This window comes from Ammospiza nelsoni, chromosome 4, assembly GCF_027579445.1.
Source record: "Ammospiza nelsoni isolate bAmmNel1 chromosome 4, bAmmNel1.pri, whole genome shotgun sequence".
Lineage (NCBI taxonomy): Eukaryota > Metazoa > Chordata > Aves > Passeriformes > Passerellidae > Ammospiza > Ammospiza nelsoni.
This window is the reverse complement of record NC_080636.1, coordinates 27,730,478-27,753,434: the sequence shown is the minus strand read 5'-3', so window position 1 is coordinate 27,753,434 and position 22,957 is coordinate 27,730,478. Positions and strand designations below refer to the sequence as shown.

At 39.0% G+C, this 22,957-nt stretch overlaps 1 protein-coding gene across 1 annotated transcript in view; it reads right to left on the bottom strand.

Annotated features, from left to right (window-relative positions):
* KIT (KIT proto-oncogene, receptor tyrosine kinase) overlaps nucleotides 1–22,957 on the bottom strand; it is a 55,358-nt gene that overhangs the window by 7,981 nt on the left and 24,420 nt on the right. The window contains exons 4-17 of the mRNA XM_059470958.1: nucleotides 22,383–22,519; nucleotides 19,523–19,682; nucleotides 16,509–16,698; nucleotides 15,723–15,838; nucleotides 10,366–10,480; nucleotides 8,997–9,190; nucleotides 7,814–7,920; nucleotides 7,595–7,721; nucleotides 7,232–7,336; nucleotides 7,028–7,138; nucleotides 5,218–5,368; nucleotides 3,334–3,422; nucleotides 2,855–2,982; nucleotides 31–153 (exon numbers count right to left, since the gene is read on the bottom strand). Of these exons, the coding sequence (XP_059326941.1) occupies nucleotides 31–153; nucleotides 2,855–2,982; nucleotides 3,334–3,422; nucleotides 5,218–5,368; nucleotides 7,028–7,138; nucleotides 7,232–7,336; nucleotides 7,595–7,721; nucleotides 7,814–7,920; nucleotides 8,997–9,190; nucleotides 10,366–10,480; nucleotides 15,723–15,838; nucleotides 16,509–16,698; nucleotides 19,523–19,682; nucleotides 22,383–22,519 (1,853 nt within the window). The remainder of the gene's footprint in view (nucleotides 1–30; nucleotides 154–2,854; nucleotides 2,983–3,333; nucleotides 3,423–5,217; nucleotides 5,369–7,027; nucleotides 7,139–7,231; nucleotides 7,337–7,594; nucleotides 7,722–7,813; nucleotides 7,921–8,996; nucleotides 9,191–10,365; nucleotides 10,481–15,722; nucleotides 15,839–16,508; nucleotides 16,699–19,522; nucleotides 19,683–22,382; nucleotides 22,520–22,957) is intronic.

The following is a 22,957-nucleotide window of genomic DNA, read 5'->3' as shown; positions in this document are numbered from 1 at the left end:
ACAAGTGTATTAAGTACCATGTATACTTACATTTCCTTTGACCACGTAATTTGAGTCATTCCTTATATCTCTTGCCAGGCCAAAGTCACAGATTTTTGTAATTCGACCATGAGTTAGAAGAATATTTCTTGCGGCCAGATCCCTATGAATGCACTGAATAATAGACAAACAAACAAAACTAGTTGATAATATCCCTAGCAGGCTTGGTTACATGTTTACTTAGCTATGTAACTTACTGTATTATGCATTTTAAGGCAAGCTGTAAATCACAATGAAGCCATGTGCTAATAAGCTTACTCAGGTGAGTAAACATTCTGATCTCGTATCTTTACAATAATTACATCAATCCACAGTAATAAGGTTGTCTATGCATTTAGTTTAGAAAATATCAGTCACAGTCATTGAATTTTGCAGTGTTTCACATTCTCAGCTAAAATTTAAGGTACTTTGTTCTGATTTATCAAAATCCTCACTGAATTGTTTCCTAATACAGGAAAAAATAGAGGGGAAAGTATGGTTTGTTTCCAAAATATTCCCAATATTCTGTCATTGATATAGAAGAGCTGAAAATCTGAAAATAGGAGAAATTATGGTAACAACTTCAAAGCACACAAACACAGAAACTGCATCCTGTAACAGAAATACTCATCTGGAAAAGCTGAATTATTATGTACCTACAACAGGTCAAGCAAACTTAAGTATTTTAAAATATGGAAATTCTCACATGCCAGTATCTTTCAACGGATGGTTATGCATTCAGTGACCGAAGGACCTTGTATTCCAGTTTTTACTTTAGAAGTGGGCATGTGTTGGTAACTGCAGTTCCAGAAGAGTGTCTGAGTTTCCCAGCACCTGTGTTTCTTTGTATAAAACTGTGGAGCCCATGTGTGTTTGCTAGAGAATGGAGGTGATTCTCTAACTAAATGATTTCTTTCATCTGGAAAGAAGAGTATTAACCTTCAGCTTTACTGGTGGTATGTACCATGCAGGCCACTGCTCTCTAAAATGTAACTGAAGAGAGTTCAATTTTCCTTTTTTCTTTGAAATTCAGAACTTTTGGAATTTCTAGCCAAAAAAAAATGACCTAAAATATCAAAGGTTATGAAAATCAAGCTGAGAACGTAACTGCAGCTTGCACAAGTAACTTAATCTCTGTCCCTTTAGCATGCTTACATGAGGAATGATTTTTACTAGTTCCACTGTTTTGGTAGACTCCCGTTCACCTCTGTATACAATTCTGCACTTTGCATATGTGAAGCTGTCACACAGCACTGAAGCAGCAAGGCAAAGGAACTGCCAAGAGTCAGTATGGCTCTGCCTTGTTCCTCCAGAATCAGTGCAGTTTGCATTGAATACAGACACTTTGTCTAAGGGAGGAAGCTCTGACGAAGGCACCGAGTGCTTAAGGCAGTTTCCCTCCCAGAACAAGCTCCTATCCCAACTCCTGCACAGCCTTGACAAGCTGTGGAAGAGCAGCTGAGCACTCTGTGTGCTGATCTTCATGGACCCTCCTGCCTCAGGGATGTAAGGCAATCTGAGGCACCTTATCTGCGAGCCCACAGCAGTCTGCATTAACTAATTCAACTGTTGGAGCCCAAAGAGTGTAAGTATGCACAACTGAAGAGGACCAGTAACACATCAGTGCACTGCAGTTTAATTCTGTGATATAGGTGTTAACTCAGCACTGCCAAAGCGATACTGCACATTACTTCCCATCCTCAAGGTGAGGTGATGTTACATTCTTTACTGCCTTTGCTGCCATTTAATGCCCCTGTGTCTGTAAAAATGGAAGGACTATAAAGAAAAAGTCACCACAAATGATACATAATGGATCCAGGGGCTACTCTTTAGGAAAACAGAAGAAATATAGAATGAGTGTGCTAAGCACAGCACGTCCTCAACAGTGAAGGATGCAGGAGCGTGGTGAATCTGTGTTTCATCTGTAATATGATGTTTGCATGTCAGGCCTGTTTTGAATGTGTTGATAGATAAAAATAAACTAAAGGGAACTTATGCTTTGGTTTGGAAGAAGGAGCAGTGGGAGAAAAAAAAAACAAGTGCAAAAGCAAGTTTTAATGTGCGCTTTCCTCAGAGCAGAATTCAAAATACATTTCCCAATAGTAATACAGGACTCCAGGATTGTCTTCCTTTCCTTGAATTGCCTAAGTTTGATTTTGTACTTTATTTAAGGTGCACCTGTAGTAGCTACATTAGTTATAATGTTTACATGTTAAATGGCACTTTTGCAATAAAATGCAAGAATAGCCACAGGGAGATACTAATTATGCTGTGCTTAAGACTTCTTTATAAATCCCTTTCTGTTATGCAATACCTCTCCTATGAAACCCAGAGGAATGTCTATTATGTTCAGTGTAGTCAATGAAGATTTTTTGTGGGTCTCTAAGCTGATCTTATCTTTCCAGAAAACTAAAAATCAAGACATCTCCTGTGAATTAAGCCATGCTTACAAAAAGAGCACACAATGTGATACCTCCCCTCTTTAAGGCAGTATTCTGCATAAGAGAAGTAGCAAGTGCAGTGCTGTTTAAAACTCATGCAAATAGATACCATGGCACTGATTCTACTACCCACAGCAGTGGATATACAACAACACTGCTTCACATTGACCTCTGTTTTAGGTGGTATAAAACATCATTTTTGGCCAATAAGCACTGTACATAACTCCAACACCATGTAAAGCTTCAGGTATGAGAGGGAGCCTATCAGTTTGCAGTGCTTGTTGAAAAGAACATAGAAATATTCACCATTTAAACACACAGATCCCATTAAAACACTGAAAGTGACAAAAAAAAATCTACTGATTCTGTCCATCTCTGAAAAATTCTGAACTTACGTTTTTGGAGGCAAGGAAGCTCATGCCCTTTGCCACCTGGTAAGAAAAACTTAGCAGATCTTCTACATCTAAAGCAAGTTCATCATCTTCCGGCATAGAAAGGGTAACATCCTGATCAGTGTAGGATCCTACACAATGTAAACAACAACAGCTTTTGAGTTAAGCGAGTGTAATCATGTAGAAATCACGCAGAGTTGTTTTGACATTAAACAAAACAGTAATTTTAGTAAGTACCAGTCTAGAATCACATAAATAGCCCATCACCAAAAAGGAAAAATAATCCTGATACTCCATTTAAGTGTGAAGAAATACAGGACACTGTAATTTAGCATATTGTTCTTTTTCAAGCCTTCTTACACCAATTACTGAGTTTTAAGTGTCCCCATTCACAAAAGACAAATATGCTAAAACTGAACAGGCATGAAGCCTGTCTTCCTGCACTCCTATCAGCAAACAGAATTCCTTGTCACTGAACTCACCGGACTTCACAGGTCGTTTTTTGTCAGCCTTTGGTGGGACTGCATATGACACTCCTGGTTTCATGTCCATGTACTCATTGGCAACATCACTGTAGAGGCAGCAGAACAAAAGAAACATAGTTTAGTGAAAAAGGTCTCAAAAGCTATCCAAACAAAAAGCCAGCATCAAGCCAACCTTCTGAATAATTGATTTACAGATGATCAGTTAACTGGAAATTCATGAGTGTGTGAAAAAAAATGAGGAAATGCCTGTACAGAAAGAGAGGTTTGTTGGTACAGTTAATGGTACACCTCAAAGTTTGGAGTTTGGCTCAGGTAAGTAAACAAAACCATTCATATAAATACTGTTTATACAGACTTCATTCTCTTTATATTAACATCCAGATGTTTTACAGGATCTGCTAGTGCTTCCTTTTTCTGCTTAGGCCAACTTCTACCAGACTATTTCAGCAGTTCAATTGGCAACTGAAATGCAGAAGACAAATGGTAAAAAATGTTAAATTCAGAAATTCCCAAGTTCCGTAGGGGATTCACATCTATTTCAAAAGATCAGCCAAGTCTTGGGACAGCCATCTGCTAGATTCTTTTAAGTTTAAATTTTCTTATTGCTATATATAATTCAAATGTACAGATTTTCATTACTATATGGTTTATAAATACAGCTTAGGCACCTTTGGAAATGATGGATGTACTTTGGCATTTTTCACTTCATTACCATTAGAATTCATATACTTCCTTAGCCTGAAACATCTGCTTAGTTTAAGGACAATAAATGCAGCCACAGAGCTAACATGGGAAGGAGCAATGAGATCACCAATAGCTTTAGTTACCACCAGAAACACATCTGACACATTCAGCAGCAGTAAGTACTAACACGAGAATCTTGTAAATACTCTGCTGTTAATAACTCAGTTTACAATGTGCCGTTTGTAAACTCATTTTACAATAACTCAATATGCTTAAACAGCACAATCCCTTCACTGTACAGAGAGCACACCTCCAGTGGCAAATCACAGCCTTATGTTCGTCACCCCAGTGGTCTCAATCTCTCTGGGGCATCCCCAGATACCCATTTATTGCCATGGCACAAACAGCTTCACCAGTACTATGCCTTGCTGGGATAAAGAACTTTTCCAGCTCCTTGGGTCGGCCTGCTTCTTTTTTGACTGCCAACACAAAGTAACAGGCCCACTGGGGCAATAAAAAGACTAAAATTTAGAATGGGCAGGTATTTTAATGGCCCGAGGGTTTTGGTAAGCTGTCTCTCACTTTGCAAATGGAAGGAAATCTGCTTGGAAACGCCCTTGGAAAGAACTCTGGGATGGTATATAAAACACAGCAGTTAAAAATATACAGGAGAATTAAGTGCAAGAGCAATCTCAGAGCCATGAGACAGGTTGTTTCACCACAAAACACAGTGAGCTGTCAGTGGCAGCCTGCTACTGACATTTTAAGACACTGGTTTGATATTTTTAAAAAATCATTTCTGAAGGTAGGCATTTGGGAGAACTCAGGGTACTAACGGCCTGACACTGGGGAAATTGTCATTTGAAGTGCCAAATAAGCACTACCAAAGTTTAATAGCAATAAACATAAATATGTACAAAAAATTGGAGCCAAGGAGGTGCATGAAATAACTGCAGAAAATTTGATAAAGAAGAAAAACAAAGAGCACATACAATCCACTCTGTATATAATGACACTGTTGGAATAAACCACCCCCTGAACAAATAGCCTCTTAATTAAATTTTTTTCTTGTGCAGCAGAGAGTCTTCAAAGCCTGCTGCATTAAATGTTTCTCCACACCTCTTATCCCTAATAAACTTTGATTTCTCCTTCCCTATCGTCTAAAAACACAAGTACGTTTCAGCAGGTCATACTTACGCTGCAGGCTCTGACTGATGCAAAAGGTTCTCATAAACAGCTGCATCTGCATGTTCTTCATGTTTTGGACAAATAAATGAATCTCGTTTCCGTCTCAGAAAATTCAAAAGATCACCATAACAGCAATATTCTGTAATGACCAGAGTGGGCCCTGTAGATGCATGTAAGGTTTAGAAAGCTGGTGAGTATTGTTTTCAAAGCAGAAAACCTTACATAAAGCTAGCATTCAGTGAAGCACACAGGCTGGACTATTAAAAAATCACACTGTCTAGCACTGTCTAGACTTGAAAAGTTATAGATAAGTAACCCAGCATCCTCCCTTTCACAGATGAACAACTATGGTCCAGCTAAAGCTGTGTCCCAATTAATGTTCTGCCCCTCAATAGCACAGCATTGTATAAAAATTAAACAAATAAGTCTTTTTCTCTTTTTTCCTGTGATAATGTTTCTGGCCAGACACATCTGTTTGATTTTGCTCACTTCCTGAAGGAAGTTATTTGTTCCAAACATTAAGAGTAACTCAAGCTTCAAACATTAATCCTTTTGATTCACTTCTGTTTACAGTAGAGCTTCACACTCCTTCAGTAATGTTTTGGAAATGATGTAGAGTGTTATATTCTGCAGTATAATAGGAAAAATCATTCGAACAGAACAGCCTGCTGCCACAGAAAACTACATTGCACAAGGTCTTAGAATATTAAAATGAAATCAGAAAAGGGAATCAAGTCATCTTCAGCATCAATGTTTATAGATCAAATATATGTCTTTTGAGTGAATAACTCCAGTTATGGACCTTGAATATGTAATTACACTGCGTCCTATTTCATCTCTAAGTTTACTCTGTGCCATCATTTCCTAACTTCACTGGTTTATTTCCATTTTTCTGCAGTTAAAAATTATAGCTTTCACAATAGCAAAAGAAGTGTCTGTGGTGTGATTTTCTTACAGACAAGACCTTTTTTTCTACAATGAGAGATATGCAATCGGGCCCGTGAGTCAGCTTAGTTGGATGCTTGAACAAAACTGTTTCATCCTATTTTTAAATCATTAATTGTGAGAAATATTTTGCCTTTGCCTAAAACTATGAATTTTTACAAGATTATCTTCTTTGAAAAATGTGTAAGAATCAATACCATCTTTCATATTAAAATGCATACAAATTAAAAATACAGGTTTCTATCACTCTATTGACACTTCAGGAGATTTTCTACCTGTAAGTTTTGTAGTTTTATTGTGTAAGAAAACAAATTTATGAAGTTAATTCTAAATATAAAACATTATGGTTGTGCAACGCTTTTTTTGGAAAATTACTTTTCTCAACTTTCTGTTGCTCAGAATTTGTACTTTCATTGGTGCCTTGACAGATACATTTGCAGTTTAAACAAAAGGCTGGAAGACTAGAGAAGACAAGCCTGTTGACTTCACCTTGGATACCAACAAAGAAAGAGTTCTCATTAATGAGGAACAGTGTGGTGGAGGTGAAAATTTATACCGTACGTTTTGTTATCTCTCAAGAAGAAAGCACCCAATGGTTCACATGAAAGAGAATAAAAGCAACCTTCCTGTCTAGCTGCAGCTACTTTGGTCTTACTACTGGTTTTACAATGAGCCTAAAATCTAGATTCAGTAAACCACAGGTGATAATCATGATGATCTGCAACCTGTCTAAGCATCATCTAAATGTAAGATTGTAAGATGAAATTTATCATTTCTACACTTAGAACTGCACCTTGGATTCTTCCTCAAAAAGTCCATCCTCCTGGCAATTAGAAAAGAACAGAAATAATCAACAATCTGCAGATAACCCCACCTCCAATAGTGCAAGCTCCAAGCAGATTCACAATATTAATGTGGTTTCCAAGGTAACTCAGCACTTTGAGCTCTGACATCAAGGCTTCTCTCTCTGTTAAATGGGCACTGGCTGCAAGGCAAAGCACAGCACTCAGTATGTAACACACCAGCCAGATGGAAGAGAGAAAACACTGTATATCTGTAATATACTACAGCAACTTACTTTTCAACATCTTTACTGCTACTGTCATAGCAGCATCAGACTTAAATAGACCATAAGCAGTGGCTTCAACAACTTTCCCAAAAGCTCCAGCGCCAAGGGTTTTACCTAATAAAGCAAACAAAATACTTTGTAACAACTTTGAGTACTTCCTCCTGTAGGGCTCAACATTTTATTTTATTATATCAAGGAAGCTATTGCAGATATGCCTGCTTGCCTTTTGTCCCAAGGCAAGAATGAGCAATTATCACTATCTGCATAATTGTGCAACAACTTTGTGACAAAACCCTGCTGTGTTTGACCAGAGTCTCATAAGAGACCTGAAGGTTCCACCTTGCAGATGAAGTTAAATAAATCTAAACTAACCAAAACTTAAACGGTTTCTAGGAAATTCCCATTTGTGATCATAAGGAAGCTGTGTTGGATCTATGTAAACATAGTTGTTTCCATTTATTTCTTCAACAACTTTCCACTGAACTTCATACTTGGGTTTCTGGAAAAGAAAGAGAACTGATGTTACTACTGAAGACTCAACAAGTAGCTCACACACTTGTTTAGTTTGGGCAAAGGGGCTTCTGATTTTACCTGCAAATATACGTACACCAGGATCATAACTATGATACACATCAGTCCTGCAGCAACTCCAAATGCAGTTAGTAAAGGGGTGAAAAGGGTATGTGTACGGATTTGCTCTGAAAAGAAACAGAAAATTCTCCTAAAAATACTGGACAAGAAAAACTAAATTAAAAAGATGCAGGTGAAAACCTTTCCTTGTCTCTTCTTTTTGAAATACTGTTTGGGGATTTGACTTTCCCAGATGTGCTCCAGGTTTATCAGCGTGTCTTTCCTGAATGAGCTGTGGGAGATGGAGCTGGCACAGAAACCATGCAGTTCGATGCCTTTGGAGTCTCAGCTTCATTAATTCAGGGGCTTTTGGCACTAAGATCAGTTAATGCAAGGGGTTTGCATGATCTCAATCAAGTTAGGTTAAAGAAAGAAGCTTTTATCTGAAGTCCCAATTTCTTCTCCTCCCCTTTGCCCCCCACCTAAGCATGATCACTACAGCACAGTCTTTACAAGGAGAGGTTGTGCCAAGTAGTGAAGAAATACAATTCTACTACAACCCATCTGCCCCAAATCTGGTGTATTTATTTGTATGTTATATCTGGGTGTAACAGAAAAAAAAGAAGCAGAACATTTGGTTTTGCAAAGAAGAGTACAGCTTTACAAACACATTTCAAATCATCTATGTTCTAGTGGGTTTTTCTTCTCCCCCACAAACCTACAAATACCACTACAAAACTCATAAGCCCTTTTGCAGCATGTTGTTGTTACTTCTTTTATAGCAGCAGGACACTAAGGCTCCAGGCAAGTTGGAGACTGCATTTTTCCTGAGACATTGTAAAAACCTGAAATAAAATGCAATCTTTCTTTGAAAAAAGAAGTGATGGCCTAAATAGTCAAAACAGAAAAACAGGAAAACAAAAGGGACAGAGAGGAGGAAAGTCAGGGTAATGCTGTAGGTGGTTTTCCTCTGTGCTGCATAGACAGAAAAAAACACCTACCTATTGCACTGCAGAACAGGTGCCATAAAAAGACAGTACCACAATAGTCATTGAGAAATTAAAGCAAGACTTTGACAGGCAGAACATGCAACGAAGTATGTTATCATGTGCTCAGCCACAGTACTGTAACCTTCTCACAGCTAAACCACTTAAAATCCTTTTCCAGAAAGAGCCACACACCACCCATGTTCTGTGGCTGTTACCTTTAATAGCAAAGTTGAAGAAAGCAGAGCTCCTGTCCCCGTTGCTGGAGGCCTCACAGCACACAGTGCCAGTGCTCCTGAACATGCTGGCGTTAATGGTGCTTTCAACCAGGATCCGCTCAAACGACGGGGCTGATGAATTTGTGTAACCAACTTTGACATCCATGGGGGATATTGTTGGTGAATCAAAACACCTGGAGAAAAAATACTGACAGTTACCTGCAGTGGATTGCTACCTGGAGTGCCAGACCAACAGAGAGCTGAACAATTCTGGTCCACAAAGGGTTTCAGCTGAAGATCTAAACCCTGAAACAGCCTATTCACAGTGACTCATGTCTTGTATGAAGTGGGAAAAATGGATACATACACCTAGCCTGGCCCAACTGGAGACCACGATGTCTTTGCATTTGCTTTTGGTTACACATACCTACAGGCCTGTAACTTCTCTATGGGTTTTATACCATTCAACATACATTTTCAATTTCATTATCAAGCAGTTGTGGTATAATACCCACTTCTGAAAATGTTTCCCAAGCATCATCTAATTACAGCACAAAAGAAGTCCATGATATACATGAACACCATGAAGCTTATATGCAGTCAGAAAACACACAGTTCTTTTCTCTCAAGATGTTGCTTCTCCTTCATATGCCACATATTTACTACATGAGCACACATTTAAGATTTTAAAACAGGTATTATTTGAAATCATTAAGGAAATAATTATTTCAGACATTTAAAACATTACTCCAGTGGGAAGGAGACCCATTACTTGCTAGTATTATATAACCATGGGGGAAGTCAAGCAAAACCTGAAAACTTGCTTCACAAATGCTCACTCACTTCACAGGGAAACTCTACAATCTTCTTATAAACACCTGGTTTTAAAAACACCCAATTTCATTCATAGCAACACTGGACTTGTTTACTTGTCATATGTTTCATGTGAACAGAAATCTAATTACATTATGTCTGGAAAAATTACTTCATTACACAGTAAAACAAATTATAACAGCCATATTCACAAGTGATTCTGTGATTGCCATTCTGTGAAATTGCATACAGAACATGTGTCATCTGGGGCCAAGCTGATAAAAGCCATAACTAGCTTGCAGCAGAAACTTTATCTTTTACTTTTACACAGCAAGTGTTGGTTATTCCCCTTTCAAGGACAGAATACAAAGGAGAAAAATGAAATGTATCCCTGCGTTCTCACAAAATACTGCAAATAATGCCATACCAAAAAGCATGAAAACCACGATGCAACATTTGAATGTAACCAAGTAATTTCATTTTCTTAATTTGTAGTTAGCAACTGGATCTGTTGCACCTAAAACAACCTTTGGAGACTGTTGTTTACTTAACTTACCTCTGCTCAGTTCCTGGGCAAAAGTACCAGTATATGGTAGGGGCTGGGAATCCAGCAGCTACACACTGGAGAACACCATTGCTAAGTATATCCAGAGTGAGAATCTCAGGCTTTGCTGCAATAAAGAAAAGCAATAGTCACAAAATAGTCGCAAAATTTTGCTGCAAAATAGAAAAGCAATAGGGGAACACAGAATGTACACTGCTATTTGCTCTTCACATCAGCAACCTGTGTGCCTCATAATCCATGCAATCACTCAGGTGAGCAAGACTTTCTTATGCTCAAGGATGTCTGGGTCTGAACCAGTATCCTGCAAAAATCTAACATCTGTGAAAATATTAGCTCTTATACTGAATGCTTGGGCTGGACATTACAAGAATACCTCATCTCCCCTGAGTATTTGATTTGATGAAGGATCCTAAACCACCAAAGCTAAGAGCTTAAACAACCCAAAGAAGTGTGTGCTTAGAACAATGTTCCCATTCCTACACAGTGTGACTTTACCCATCTGTAAAAAGAACAGTTTCTTCCCAGTTAAGAGTGTACTAAATTTGTCAAACCACATCCCTCTTACATCTGCCCTGTGTATTCAATATTACCACTGCAGCCAGGAAAGGAAACACAATGCAAGGCAACCAGTGCAAGCCTCCCAACAGAGGACACACACCTCTATAAGATACTGAACTGCCCAACTGCCTGATTTTCTGAAACATTGCAGGTAGAGGAAGCCAAATCTGGGCTGAAGGTATTAGCTTTCCAAATGAGAATTTGTGATTGCTCTGGTAGTTTAGAAAGCAATTAATCCAGCCAATGCCTTCTGTCACATCCTGCACAGGAGTTGGTCCTGCAGTTGGTTTAGAAGTCCCTGTTTCAAGGAAACACGTGCAGTCAGGTGGACTTCAGAGTCATTAGTCCAGTGTCATAGGCTTCAGCCAAGAGTACCACCAACACAGCAAGATTTTTTTTTTCTGATGGAACTGAGACCTTACTTCCCTTAACAACCTTAGCTTCCTTGCAAAATCACCCAAACAGAAGTTAATGAAAGAAACTATGAAAGATTACATTGCAATGATTCTGCTCACCTGACAGATACAAGTTAAGAGCCCATTATCAGTTAATATGGCTTTACAGAAATGTAAGATGAACTCCTAATTCTAGAAAGTAGTGAAGCTGTATAGGCTGCAATGGGAAAACAGATTTATTTCAGATGAAACCCATGTATGAAGACTGCACAGCGTTAGTTTTTAATGAATATTCTACTCTCTGATTAAATTGGAGTCAACAAAGCACACGTATATTCTCAATCACACACCACCTCCTAGTGACTCATGTAGCAGGAACTGAATGTTCTTTCATTTCTAAATCTGCATGTTGTGTTTTATACAAAACACCAAGAACCAAACATTGTTGCAAAATGTTGAGACTGATTTTCAGCATTACTCATTTGGTGAAGAACTTTCTGAGAGCACACAGCATCTCACCCAGCCTCAGTGCTCACAGAACACATGTAATTCACATTTCTGAAATTCCAATCAAAATGGCTGGATTGTGAAATTGAAGTTAGCTAAACTACAACCCATGTGCTATTTGTTTAGTTATATGCTGTGTTTTAGGCAACATCACAGCACAATGTAACCCAAGAAATGAGAGCACTGAGAAGTCAAATATAAGAGGCATCTGTGCATTAAGCCATGGAAAAAGTACAGTGCCAGAGCTGGTCTCTAATCTGAAGCTGAATGAGGGAAACAAAAATGCCCATAGTAGTTAGGCTCTTTCCACTGTAAAAACCTAGCACAATAAAAGCCTGTCTACGTGGCCATGAGCCCGCATGGACTCACCCTGCAAGAGTGAGGAGATGAGAGGCTGTGCAGCCCAGGCAGAGCGGTCCAGCCTTGCTGCCACAGGAAGCTGAGCTGCAGCAGCCTCTGAGAAGTCTGACCTAGGAGCAGCTCTGCCTGTCATGTGCCCAGTGAAGCACTTTGATGTGGCAATTAGCACGATCAGCCTCTCCCACCAGCACTGAGGGCTCCCAAGCCCCTCTGGCTCAGAGATATTAAGAGATGCATTTCACTTGAGGCAGCAAAGAGCCCCCCACACCAGTACCCAAGGGGGCTGAGACAGCTGCAATGGCAATCACCACTGGCTGCTCCTTTGCCAGCTCAGGCCATGCATCTCAGCACCTGCAGCCCCTTCTGGCAGCCAGAGCACCTTCCTCAACCACGCCTGTAGGTACTTCAGGGGATGCTGGAGCAAAGAGGGCCTGGCTTTTGCAAACAGATGCATGCCACGCTGTCACCACACATCTTCTTTTTAAAAGGGATTTTACTGTGCTAGATTTTATGACTTGCACTGCCTAATTACCCCTCCTGCTATCAGACTCCTAATGACTAGATGTTGCTAACTGTTCTGACTTTAACTCCCTAAATATTTAACATTTTATTATATTGCTCAGCATATATACATACAGCCTTCTGTAATCAGGCATTAAATGTCTTAAACTTCTAATTTCACTAAGTTTATTAATTGCTTTTCAACTTCTATTAATGTTGACTCTGAATATATCAAAAACTACTTATAAGAGGTCACTTCTATTTTAATTCAATGTTCTGTATAATGGAATTCTGTACTTAATTGCTTTCTATTGCCAGTTTCCCTTCCTTCATTGTTAATGAAGTAAATGTCTAAAAAGTAACACTTAATAGGTATTGTCAGTCATCCCAGACAAAAAGAGAGCTTCTTCCTGCTGGAGCTACATTTTCTGGATTGTAACAAATCTTTTTATAATATCATGGTGATTCCTCATGGTTCACTGCATAGTCCAATGACAGGAAAACAACTGAGCTTGGCTTCATGGGATCTATAATACCATGACCAGTTTTCTCTTTGCAGCAGGAGCTCTAACTGCATAGATAATGTTTTGTTGACTATAATTAAGCTGAGATATTATTTTGCACTAAATTCAGTTACTAGTTGGAAGATCCCTCTGCTAATTGCTAGATACACAATACCTTGCCACTCTGGAGATTTCCACGCTTTCTTAATTGTAATTGAGTACAGTATGCTGCTTGTCAAGCTGTAATTTTCTTTTTGGCTCCTAATTTTAGAGCTGCTTACCTCTATACATTTATTATGAATTACTACACAATTTAAAAAGCAATTTAGTATTGTTTCAGATTGGCATATGCAATTGGTAAATAAGTTTAAATCCAAGCCAAGTACTTCTGCACTGGGTTTGTCATGTCTTTTAGCAAATGCTTCAGCATCGGTATTTGTTTATGTGAAGGCATTCTCCTGATTATGAATCCTGTTTTACCTGTTCGGTTATTTTCTGCTGATTACATGCCCAAGCCAGACATGTAAACATCACAAGCTACAGCTAAGCAATTTATGCAAAATCCCTGACAACAATGTCAGGTGAGGACACACCATTAGATCAGATCTGACCCACCCACATATGACTCACCTTTGGCAGTTACTCTGATATGTCAAATAATATGGTACATTGCCATGCAGTTTGTGTTTCACAGCTAAATGCTGAGCATTTTACAAGCCAGCAAAAACCCCTTTTCTAGGGATTGCTGTTGTTAAAAACAACCCCTAGACAGACCAATCTATTAATCTCTCTTTTTCAAAATGAAAAAATGTTTACAGGAGCTTAGTCAAAATGCCAAAAGAAACTTTCTGAGTCAAGTGCATCAAATCCAATTGCTTCAGCCATGGCTGCAATCCACCCAGGGCCACAGTGCACATCAGCGTGGGCTCTATGAGACTGCTTACATGTCCCCACAGCATCCCAAGACTGATCTTGCTACTGACAAGACCAGTAGTTGAAGAAAGAAAAAGACTAGAAGGCTGCCAGTTGTATGGACAAACCATTTAGAAGAACAAAAGTGTCTGTGCTCCTTCTCGCCTTGTCCATTCCACTTCTCTATTCTCTCTTCCTGGTCTGGTTTCCTAACCATAATTCACAGGGATTTTCAGCTTTTATTAAGCAGCACATGCCTCAAAAGCAGCAACATGGAGATCTGCATTGAGAACTGACACCTGATGATGCCAAAACTGTGAAATAGTGGTTTTTTAGTCCTTGTGCCCAGATTATAGGCAACCTGCAATTTCTCCCACTCCTTCAGAGAAATTAAAACTTCTGGCTCAACATTTTGCTCCAATAATCTTTGACACACTAGAGGTATCCCTCATGACTGTGACCCACGCTCACTCATGAGACAAAGGAGATCTGAGATCACCAGTGGCCTTATCTCAGAAATCAGAGCTAGGAAATAGAAGGCACAATGTAAGTGTCAACATTCATAGATGAAGGAAGAAATACCATGTTCTGAAAGGAGCCCAAGTGACATTTCTAAATCCAAACTATGTCACTGCTAATAGAGATGCTACAAATGTTGATCTTCAATGATAAATGAGAAGAATTCAGAAATTAACAGCAAGGACTTGATGCATTTGTGGAAGGCTTGACAATCCTCTACATAAAGCTGCGCTTGGAAAAGGACACATTGCTGCCTAAGCATAGCAGCAACACAAAACTGCATTTGCAGCACATCCACTTACTTTCGATATGGTTCCTCCTGCTGGGCTCAAAGTCCCTCTTGGTTTAATTTTCCTTAAGCCTGGCCTTTAGCAGCAGCCAATATTTGTCAGCTGAGCGCATGAAATGTTCTATGAGGAGGGCTCTGCTAAACACAGGGTTTTCTGAAGGTTTCATTGAATTAATTTTGAAGTTTATCTTTTGTCTTGAAGAATGCTATTTGGAACTGAGGCTAGTGCTCTGTCTTAACAAGCATGTCCCAAAGATGACAACAAACACATTTGTAAAGCTATGCAGATTTCTCTAAAACAATGGTGATTTGTACTATTATACAGAAGTACTTAGATGCCAAAAGGCATCTAAATGTGAGTAATTCTCCTGACAAGCTTTCAAACTCTGCATCCAACTCAAACAAATTAAGAACAATTAAAAGCTTAGCTTGGTTGCCAAAAATGCAAATTATAATCCCTGTGTATCCTGCTCCACCTCAAATTATAAAAGGTCTATGATACATACTTATTTTTGAGATCACGTTTCCAGGTGCTACAGGTTTTTCTTCTGTATAAACAGCTTAGCTGCTCTCTGGTAATCTCTGGAATACATTCGCTAGAATATAAGGTCATGCTGGATAGTAGGTGGATTTGTGTGAGTACTCTGCACTTTTATATCTTGACATTTAGTTTTCCAGCATGTGCTTCACTTCAGAAAGCCTCTCATATGCTGAACCACACTGTGACATCTTGTGCATACATTATGTTGTATAAAATACAATGACTATGATAATGAAATATTTCAGACTGTTCACTTTACTTACTTTTCACATAGACATTAAATGTTACAGAGGAGCTGGCATCAGAGTTGGACACAAAAAATGTGTAAATGCCTCCTTCTGTTCCTTTTAAGCGTGTAAGGTGAAGTTCACTTGTGTAACTGCAAAGAAAAAACTTAAGCATTACTAACACACACAACTTGCTCTGAACAGGCAACTGCTGCATGGAAAATAGGGAGGGAATTTTCTGCAGACATCCATGCAAACACTCTTATCTTACATTATGATTGCCATTGAACTTCCAACATCCAGATTTTTTGGCACTTCTAACACCCAGATGTGTGCCTGCGTGGCAGCTGAGCCTCAGGCTCAGACCATGCATGCATCATCACCTGCTCCTCTTCTCACTGAGGAAGGAACTCAGATTCACAACCTAGGCCACATGTTCTAGGTGCTTCACTGGATTTTTTAAGACAAGGGATCAGAAGAGAACAGTGCACAGCAGAAATAAAAACATAAGCTTTTTTCCAGAGTACTGGGGTCTGCTGGGGCAGTGAAGACATTTCTGCACACAATCAACCTTAATTCTCTTTTTTGCTTATTGGACAGGAATGCAGGTGAGTCGTGAGTAAACAGCATGCTGGTCCTCAGATGGTGCGGTTAGCTTGGTGCTGCTCCAAATATAGGTCGGCAGACTGCACCAGTTACCGTGGCAAGTCACACGTACTACATCTTTTATTGTCACAATTTTCTCACCATCCCCACTTTCCTCTTTCCAGAGCAGACTCTAGTCTGCTGTTTCAGAGTGAAATCGACACTACAGCATATTACCTGTTATTGCCCACAGTCTTGAACTTGACATCATGGTCTGAGGAATTCTGTAATGTTTCGTTCATGTACATCCAGACTTCTTCCTTTGGTTTTGGATATGCCTCATATTCAACTGTTAAGTTTCCATTTTGTCCTGCATTTATATCTATTGTGGTATTCATTGTCGCAAACAAGCGGACAAATCCTTTAGCTGATTGTCATAAGAGGAGAAGAAAAACAACTTCAGGGCCATGTAGAAGTTTGTGAGTACTTTAACCACACTCAGATGACTTCAAGACTGGTGATCAAACATCCAAGTGTGAAACAGGAGACCTTATCTGCAAATCAGTACTTAAACCCTCACCTGCCAAAACCAACATTACTAGCTATATATAGCATGAGGCACAGAACTTAAAGCAGCCTTGAGTGCCTTAGTACCAATAATTCAATCTTCTGGTGACAAATACCTTCTATATGCATTCGGAAAAATGCGAGCATGTGTTTGATTCTACTCAGGTATTTCTATTTTTCAAAAAATTTGACTTGCTAACTGTCTGGTATAAAAGAAACATTATGAAAAAAGCAAGCTAAAATCATTTATTACAGCATACTAGAGTATTAGAGGTTTCTTTGTCAAGTGTAATTAAGAACAACATTACAAATGAAGCTATTAAAAGCTGTAATTAGAGAAAAATGTGCTAAGTCCACAGGCTTGGATCCAATCATCTTAAACTAAGGCATTTCTGTACATCTGCTGCTGGGTCTTAATCTTTGATTTGGCAGATACCATTTATCACTGCGCAATTCCGTTCCAAAATATCATGTCTAACAACATCCTTGCTGTAGTGGTTTTAATTTCATTAATAAACTCATCAGATTGAGGATTCACTTTAAAAAGACAAGTTTTTAGTCCTATTACAGAAATTCATAAGGGAATCATCAGTTTGACAGGCAGATTGCAATTACAAGGAAACACATTTACTGAGAGCTTGAATTTAGACCTAAAGTCAATCTCAGAGCTCTGCTTCTTCCCACTTTCTAGTAATCAAACTGCTGTGGCCAGCTGGGCACCCGAGCTTGGGAAAGCCAGAGCCAGTGGGGCTTGGTGAAAGCATATGGATCTGCCAGAGCGCTTGACAGATGCTTTGAAGAGGAAAGGATGAAGTAAATTCACAGCAGGCAGGGATATTCTAAAAAGGTCTCCATCATTAGAAAAGAGAAAAATATTTCAAATCTGGAAACTGAAGGGTTGCAGTTTCTTTGCAGTGCTTTTTTCAGTTTTCTGTATAAACACAGGATTCCCTATGCAAGCTATATTCAAAATCAGACCCAACTCCCATCAAATAAAATTTTATTATAATGTTATCAGTCCCTGTAATGCAGTTCTAGTACCTTATACAGTTAGATAAATTACCCAACAGAAAAAGCAATTAGAAATTTTACAAAAAGTACACATTATTTCTTGTAAAATTTTTGGCTAATGTTAATGTCACAGTGATTTAGCAAATACTGCAATCCCAGATCTCTCTCACACTAAACACCACTTCCCAGGACCCTGGGAGCTGGCACAGTTCAGGTAAATATAGTCAGTTTGACAATAAATGGTGAAAGGTATCCAAAAGTTGGAGCTTATTTAAGTCAAATTTGAGATGGTGGAAAGAGAAAACTATCTCAAAAAGGAAAGATTCCACCTTTTCTCTGGCATTTTTTATTAAATACAAACTTTGTATTTTACTAAACAAAAATTTTATTTCCTACTTTTTATAATGCCATGCTTTATTTTAAACCCCAGACTTTCCTAAGTCACTCCTTTTTAAAGCTACATTTGCATATGTAGTAGTACTAAGAATTTCTGTAGTGAAGAACTTCCCTCCTCTTATAATAAAAGCTTTCACATTGATCCCCTTGGGGAGAAGATTTTCTTTCATACTTCACACTGTTTCACTCTTTTACATATGAATGTAGTCTCTCCTGTAAAAAAATGAGGAAAACATCCCTTTCATTGTGAGCCCTACCCCCTCGACCGGCACAGCAAGGTTAAGGGCACTCAAAGCTCTGCCTGTTTGCTGAAGATCTGACCCACACAGGTCAAACACTTCTGTTTTCTTTACGTTACCAGGGAAAGCAAAACAAGCAGTGTGGCTGGAGTGCGTGTCTGTGCAAAGGAAAAACGGATTTGAAAAGGAAAAAAAGAATCCAGAGCTACATTTCCCTTAGTTACTACACCCTTGAATGGAACTGAAACAGTTGTAGCAACTACACAGACCAGAATGATCTTATTAACTGTACCAATATGTCCTTAATTGTACTCAATTTATCAAATGAGCAGGTTTCAGCAGCTTTAAAATTCAAAAGGCACTGTGTGCCACCCAAGTTAATATATAGCAGACTCTACACACATCTGTTATTAAACAAGAGGAGGAAGGGAGTTTGCTCACTGTTTAGGGACATGATCCAAAACATGTAGAAGTGATGGATAGTGGGTTTAACAAGGGGGTGACCTCCGGAACAATTTCATGCTGTCTTTGTGCACCACGATGCTGCTCACAGCATTATTTTAAATAGAGGGAGAACTACAGTTTCTACATAAAACACACTGAGACTCTGTCAGTGAGATTCCCCATGCTTGGAAGGCAGGTATTGAAGATGTGCTTCACACTTGTACTGCCAAATTACTTGGGCACAGGGACAGTACCAGGAGCAGGTAAATTAGTTGCTTTGTTAAAATTGGTTTAAATTTTAGATTAAACCAGGAAGGATGAGACAAACCAGAGGGACAGAAACACTGTTGGGTGGTTGTTCTAGTATCACTTTCCAAAAACTAGCAAAGGGTTATGGAAATTAAAGCAGTCATACACACCACAACTTCCTGAGCTATCCCATATTTTACCAGTCAGCAATAACTTTTACAGAAAACCTACTTAACTTGCTGAGGTTTGGGGAAAAGGAGAGAGAAGGAAGGAAAGACTCCCCAGTGTTCTAACTTTTCATCTCCTGCTCTTAGAAATGTTAAGATTTTTACAAGAAGTATTTACCTAGAGCCTTCAAGGTTACTGTGGCATTGGTTTTTCCAAAAGAGTTTTGTGCTTGGCATGTGAATTCTCCAGAATCATTAACTCCCACTGAACGGATGTTCAATGTTAATTTCCTTTCGTATCCATAATCACGCAAATTTCTGCTTTTGCTTGTAACACCCTGTCGGTAAAAAACAATTAACATCTAAAACACTGTGTATGCATCATCTTTCCTAGATAAATTAAAAATAGAAGTAATTATAACTTTGCCATATTAATATTCATAACTTTAAACTGGAATAGTAAGCCAGCACGACAAACCTGTCACTAGAATCTCTCCATGCAAAACAAGTGTGTGATCAGCTGCCTTTAGGAGATAATGTCCTCTCCTAAGCCCTATCCCCTCCCCTCTTTCTTTTTTTTTTTTTTTTCTTTTCTTCTCAAGCTCCCTTCTAAGGCAAGAATGCAGAGGGACATGGAGTGGGGGTAGAGTGAATTTGGGACTACGCTCACCTGCCCCAAGAGAGCCAAATGGAGGAGACCAACCCAAGACAAAAAGAACTAGACCTCTAGCTTCTTCAAACATTCCCATTACCTGATGACAAGGCTGGTGGGCCCCAGGTCAGATCCAGCTCATTCTGGCCACATTTCCAATACTAAGGTGAGTATTGGTGGGAGGGCGAGTAACCAACTGGAAGTTTTATTTGCACAAAGAGTACTTCTAACTGTAGGGCTTGATGCAAAATGACCACTGGGTCCTGACTTTCCTAATGCTCAGAAGCTGAAGCTCTTGTATGAAGTCATTGCATCTCAGAAGTGTGGTTCACCCTTCAAATGGTGCCTGAAGTTCAGCAACTCTCTAATGGTTGCAATGCTTCCCAGCGAATGACAAGAGAGAATTTAACATCCTGGGACTCATTTTAACCATGTTGCTCTATGTTCCAAGGCCACGTTCCAAGCGTCTCCTGATTGCAGGCATGCTGCAGAGAGTCCTGCTGGCAGCAGGTTATACACAGCATCCTCCCACTGGTACCCACTCTGATTCTTGGTCCACAGCAATATAAATTTATTTAATCTTAAAGGAAACTGGAAACTTCATTCTCTTAAATATGTCATGATTCTATACATGTGCACAGAAAAAATAAATGCTTTTAGATGCTGACTTTAGTCTCTGTGAGAACTTTTGGTATGGTTGGAAAGACTGATAAAATTTACACTGATTAAACCAAATGCAGACCTGGACTTGTTATGATTTTCTAATTGAATTATTGCAATTCTTGGATGTTCCAAGAGCTTCTAGACAAATTAAAGCTTCTCAATGCAATTTGGATTCCTCCTGACTTATAAAAATCACAAGAAAAGTATATTCAGTATGGATGTGCTTGCTAATAGCCAGTCTCCTAATTTTCCAAAGTGGTGATAACTTCAGTCATACATGTAAAAACATTTTTTTTTTCTCTCATCCATTCAGAAATTACAAAAAATTACAAAATGTAATTCTGAATCTACTTAAAGATGAGATTTTTGCATTCTCTTTCAATACAAAATTTAATTTGATAGTCAGTATTTCAAAGACAGCAGCTCCTACCATATACTAGAAAGGACAGAAAAGTCAAACTTATTGAGAAAATACTTTCCTTGTGGCTTTTACACATTAAATAAAAAGTTATAGAGTACAAAAAATGAATGGAAGGCCTCAATTTCATCAATCTGTAACACAGGAGAGGGAGGGGAATGAGAGAAGAAATGAATTCTCAGATGAAGTTCCTGCACAGGAACAAAAGCAGATCTGCATCTGCATCAAGCCACCTTCATGTCACTCAGACCTTCTCAACATTCAGAGCTGTGGGGTGGGATTCTGGAGCAGCGAGCACTTAGCAGGAACAGCTTTGCCAGAGCTGGTGGATTTGCCAAGCACAGCATGCCCAGCCCCAGGGAACAGGACTCCTGTTTGTTATGTGCCCAAGATGTGATTTATCCAAATACCACAGGACTCTTCCATATACATGGGCTGAGAATTATGTATTCTGGGCACTAACATTAGGAGTAAAAGATCTGTCAATTAGCATGGGAAAGTATATGGTAGGAGTTACTAAAAGTCTTCACAAGGGCTTTTAATTAATTTAAATTTCAAGGTATACCCAGAAGATCAAGAAGCATTCTCAAGAACAACCCAATGCCTGCTGCTCATTTCAAAGGCACAGCTGGCAGCACACTGGCTTACCAGGGAAGGGGATCTCTCTGCCCCTTTTCTGCAGAATAGTTGCACTGCCAGTATCAAACTCCTGGAGCACTGAGCCTCTCAATAATTTAACTTGGTGATGCCAGTCAGTAACTTCATCTATCACTGGCAGACAGAAGCCAGTTCACTGGTTCATTTTTCAGAGCTTTTCCAGTTAGTGAGGCACACCATGTAATTTAAATGAATTAATCATTCCTATGAATGCCTACTACTATTCCTGTCACGCACAACCCCATGCTAATTAGCAGGTATTTCACTGTTAATGATAACAACTAGAATATGTAATTTGCAGTCCATGTGTTGATATTTGCAGCTCCCATTGATTGCAATGTGATGTGTAGGCACTCCACGCTTCCGTATTTAGGAAGCCCAACAGAGGTCACCTGAACTTCACATTGAAATGCCTAACTTTAATTTCTTTTTGGGAAGAGAAACCCATGCAGATGCTTTTCCTCCCAGCCATCCTCAAGGGCACAGGAGTTGCTACCCTCTCACCAGTCTGTGGGATACTGAATCTTTGTAAATGCAACAGATCCAAATCAACACAGCATCAGGTACCCAAGACAAGCATGTGAATGCCTACAGACAGTCTGTGTACTGAGCTCAGGCACACATGATACATGAGTTAAAGGAACTTACCCCACTTATGTGAGGAATCCAACTAGATTTTACACTGCTATCCACATCCGTGATTACACATGTAACTTCAAATTCTTCCCCTTCTTTGAGAAGCTCGTAGCTTTTTGATAAGGTGACGACAGGAAGAGTTTTGTGAACTGGAAAACAATTTAGAAGTTTATTACTTTTTATTAGTCTCAGCTTTTCCAGGGGGGATAAAAATCAACAGTCATTAATTAACTTTCCAATAAAATCAAGGCCCTGAGATGTATTCAAAATTTTTAACATATTACACAGTTGTTCCTTTACAACAAGCAAATTTCTGCTTCAACTTTGCTTCAAATTACACTTAAAAGTTAGATAATACTTGTTAGAGCATAGCAACTCACATGAAGAAACCTGAATGATGTTGAACCATCAATGAGATTATTAATTTTGTGACAATGATTAAAAAGTAGCACTCTGGAACTGAAAACACAGTGAGGATCAGTTACTGAGGAACAGCAGCCCAGCATTAACTACAGATTTTAATTACAAAACATTACAGAAAGTACTGTCTGACAGGTCCCTGATGGAGAGCCTAAGAAGGACAGGCA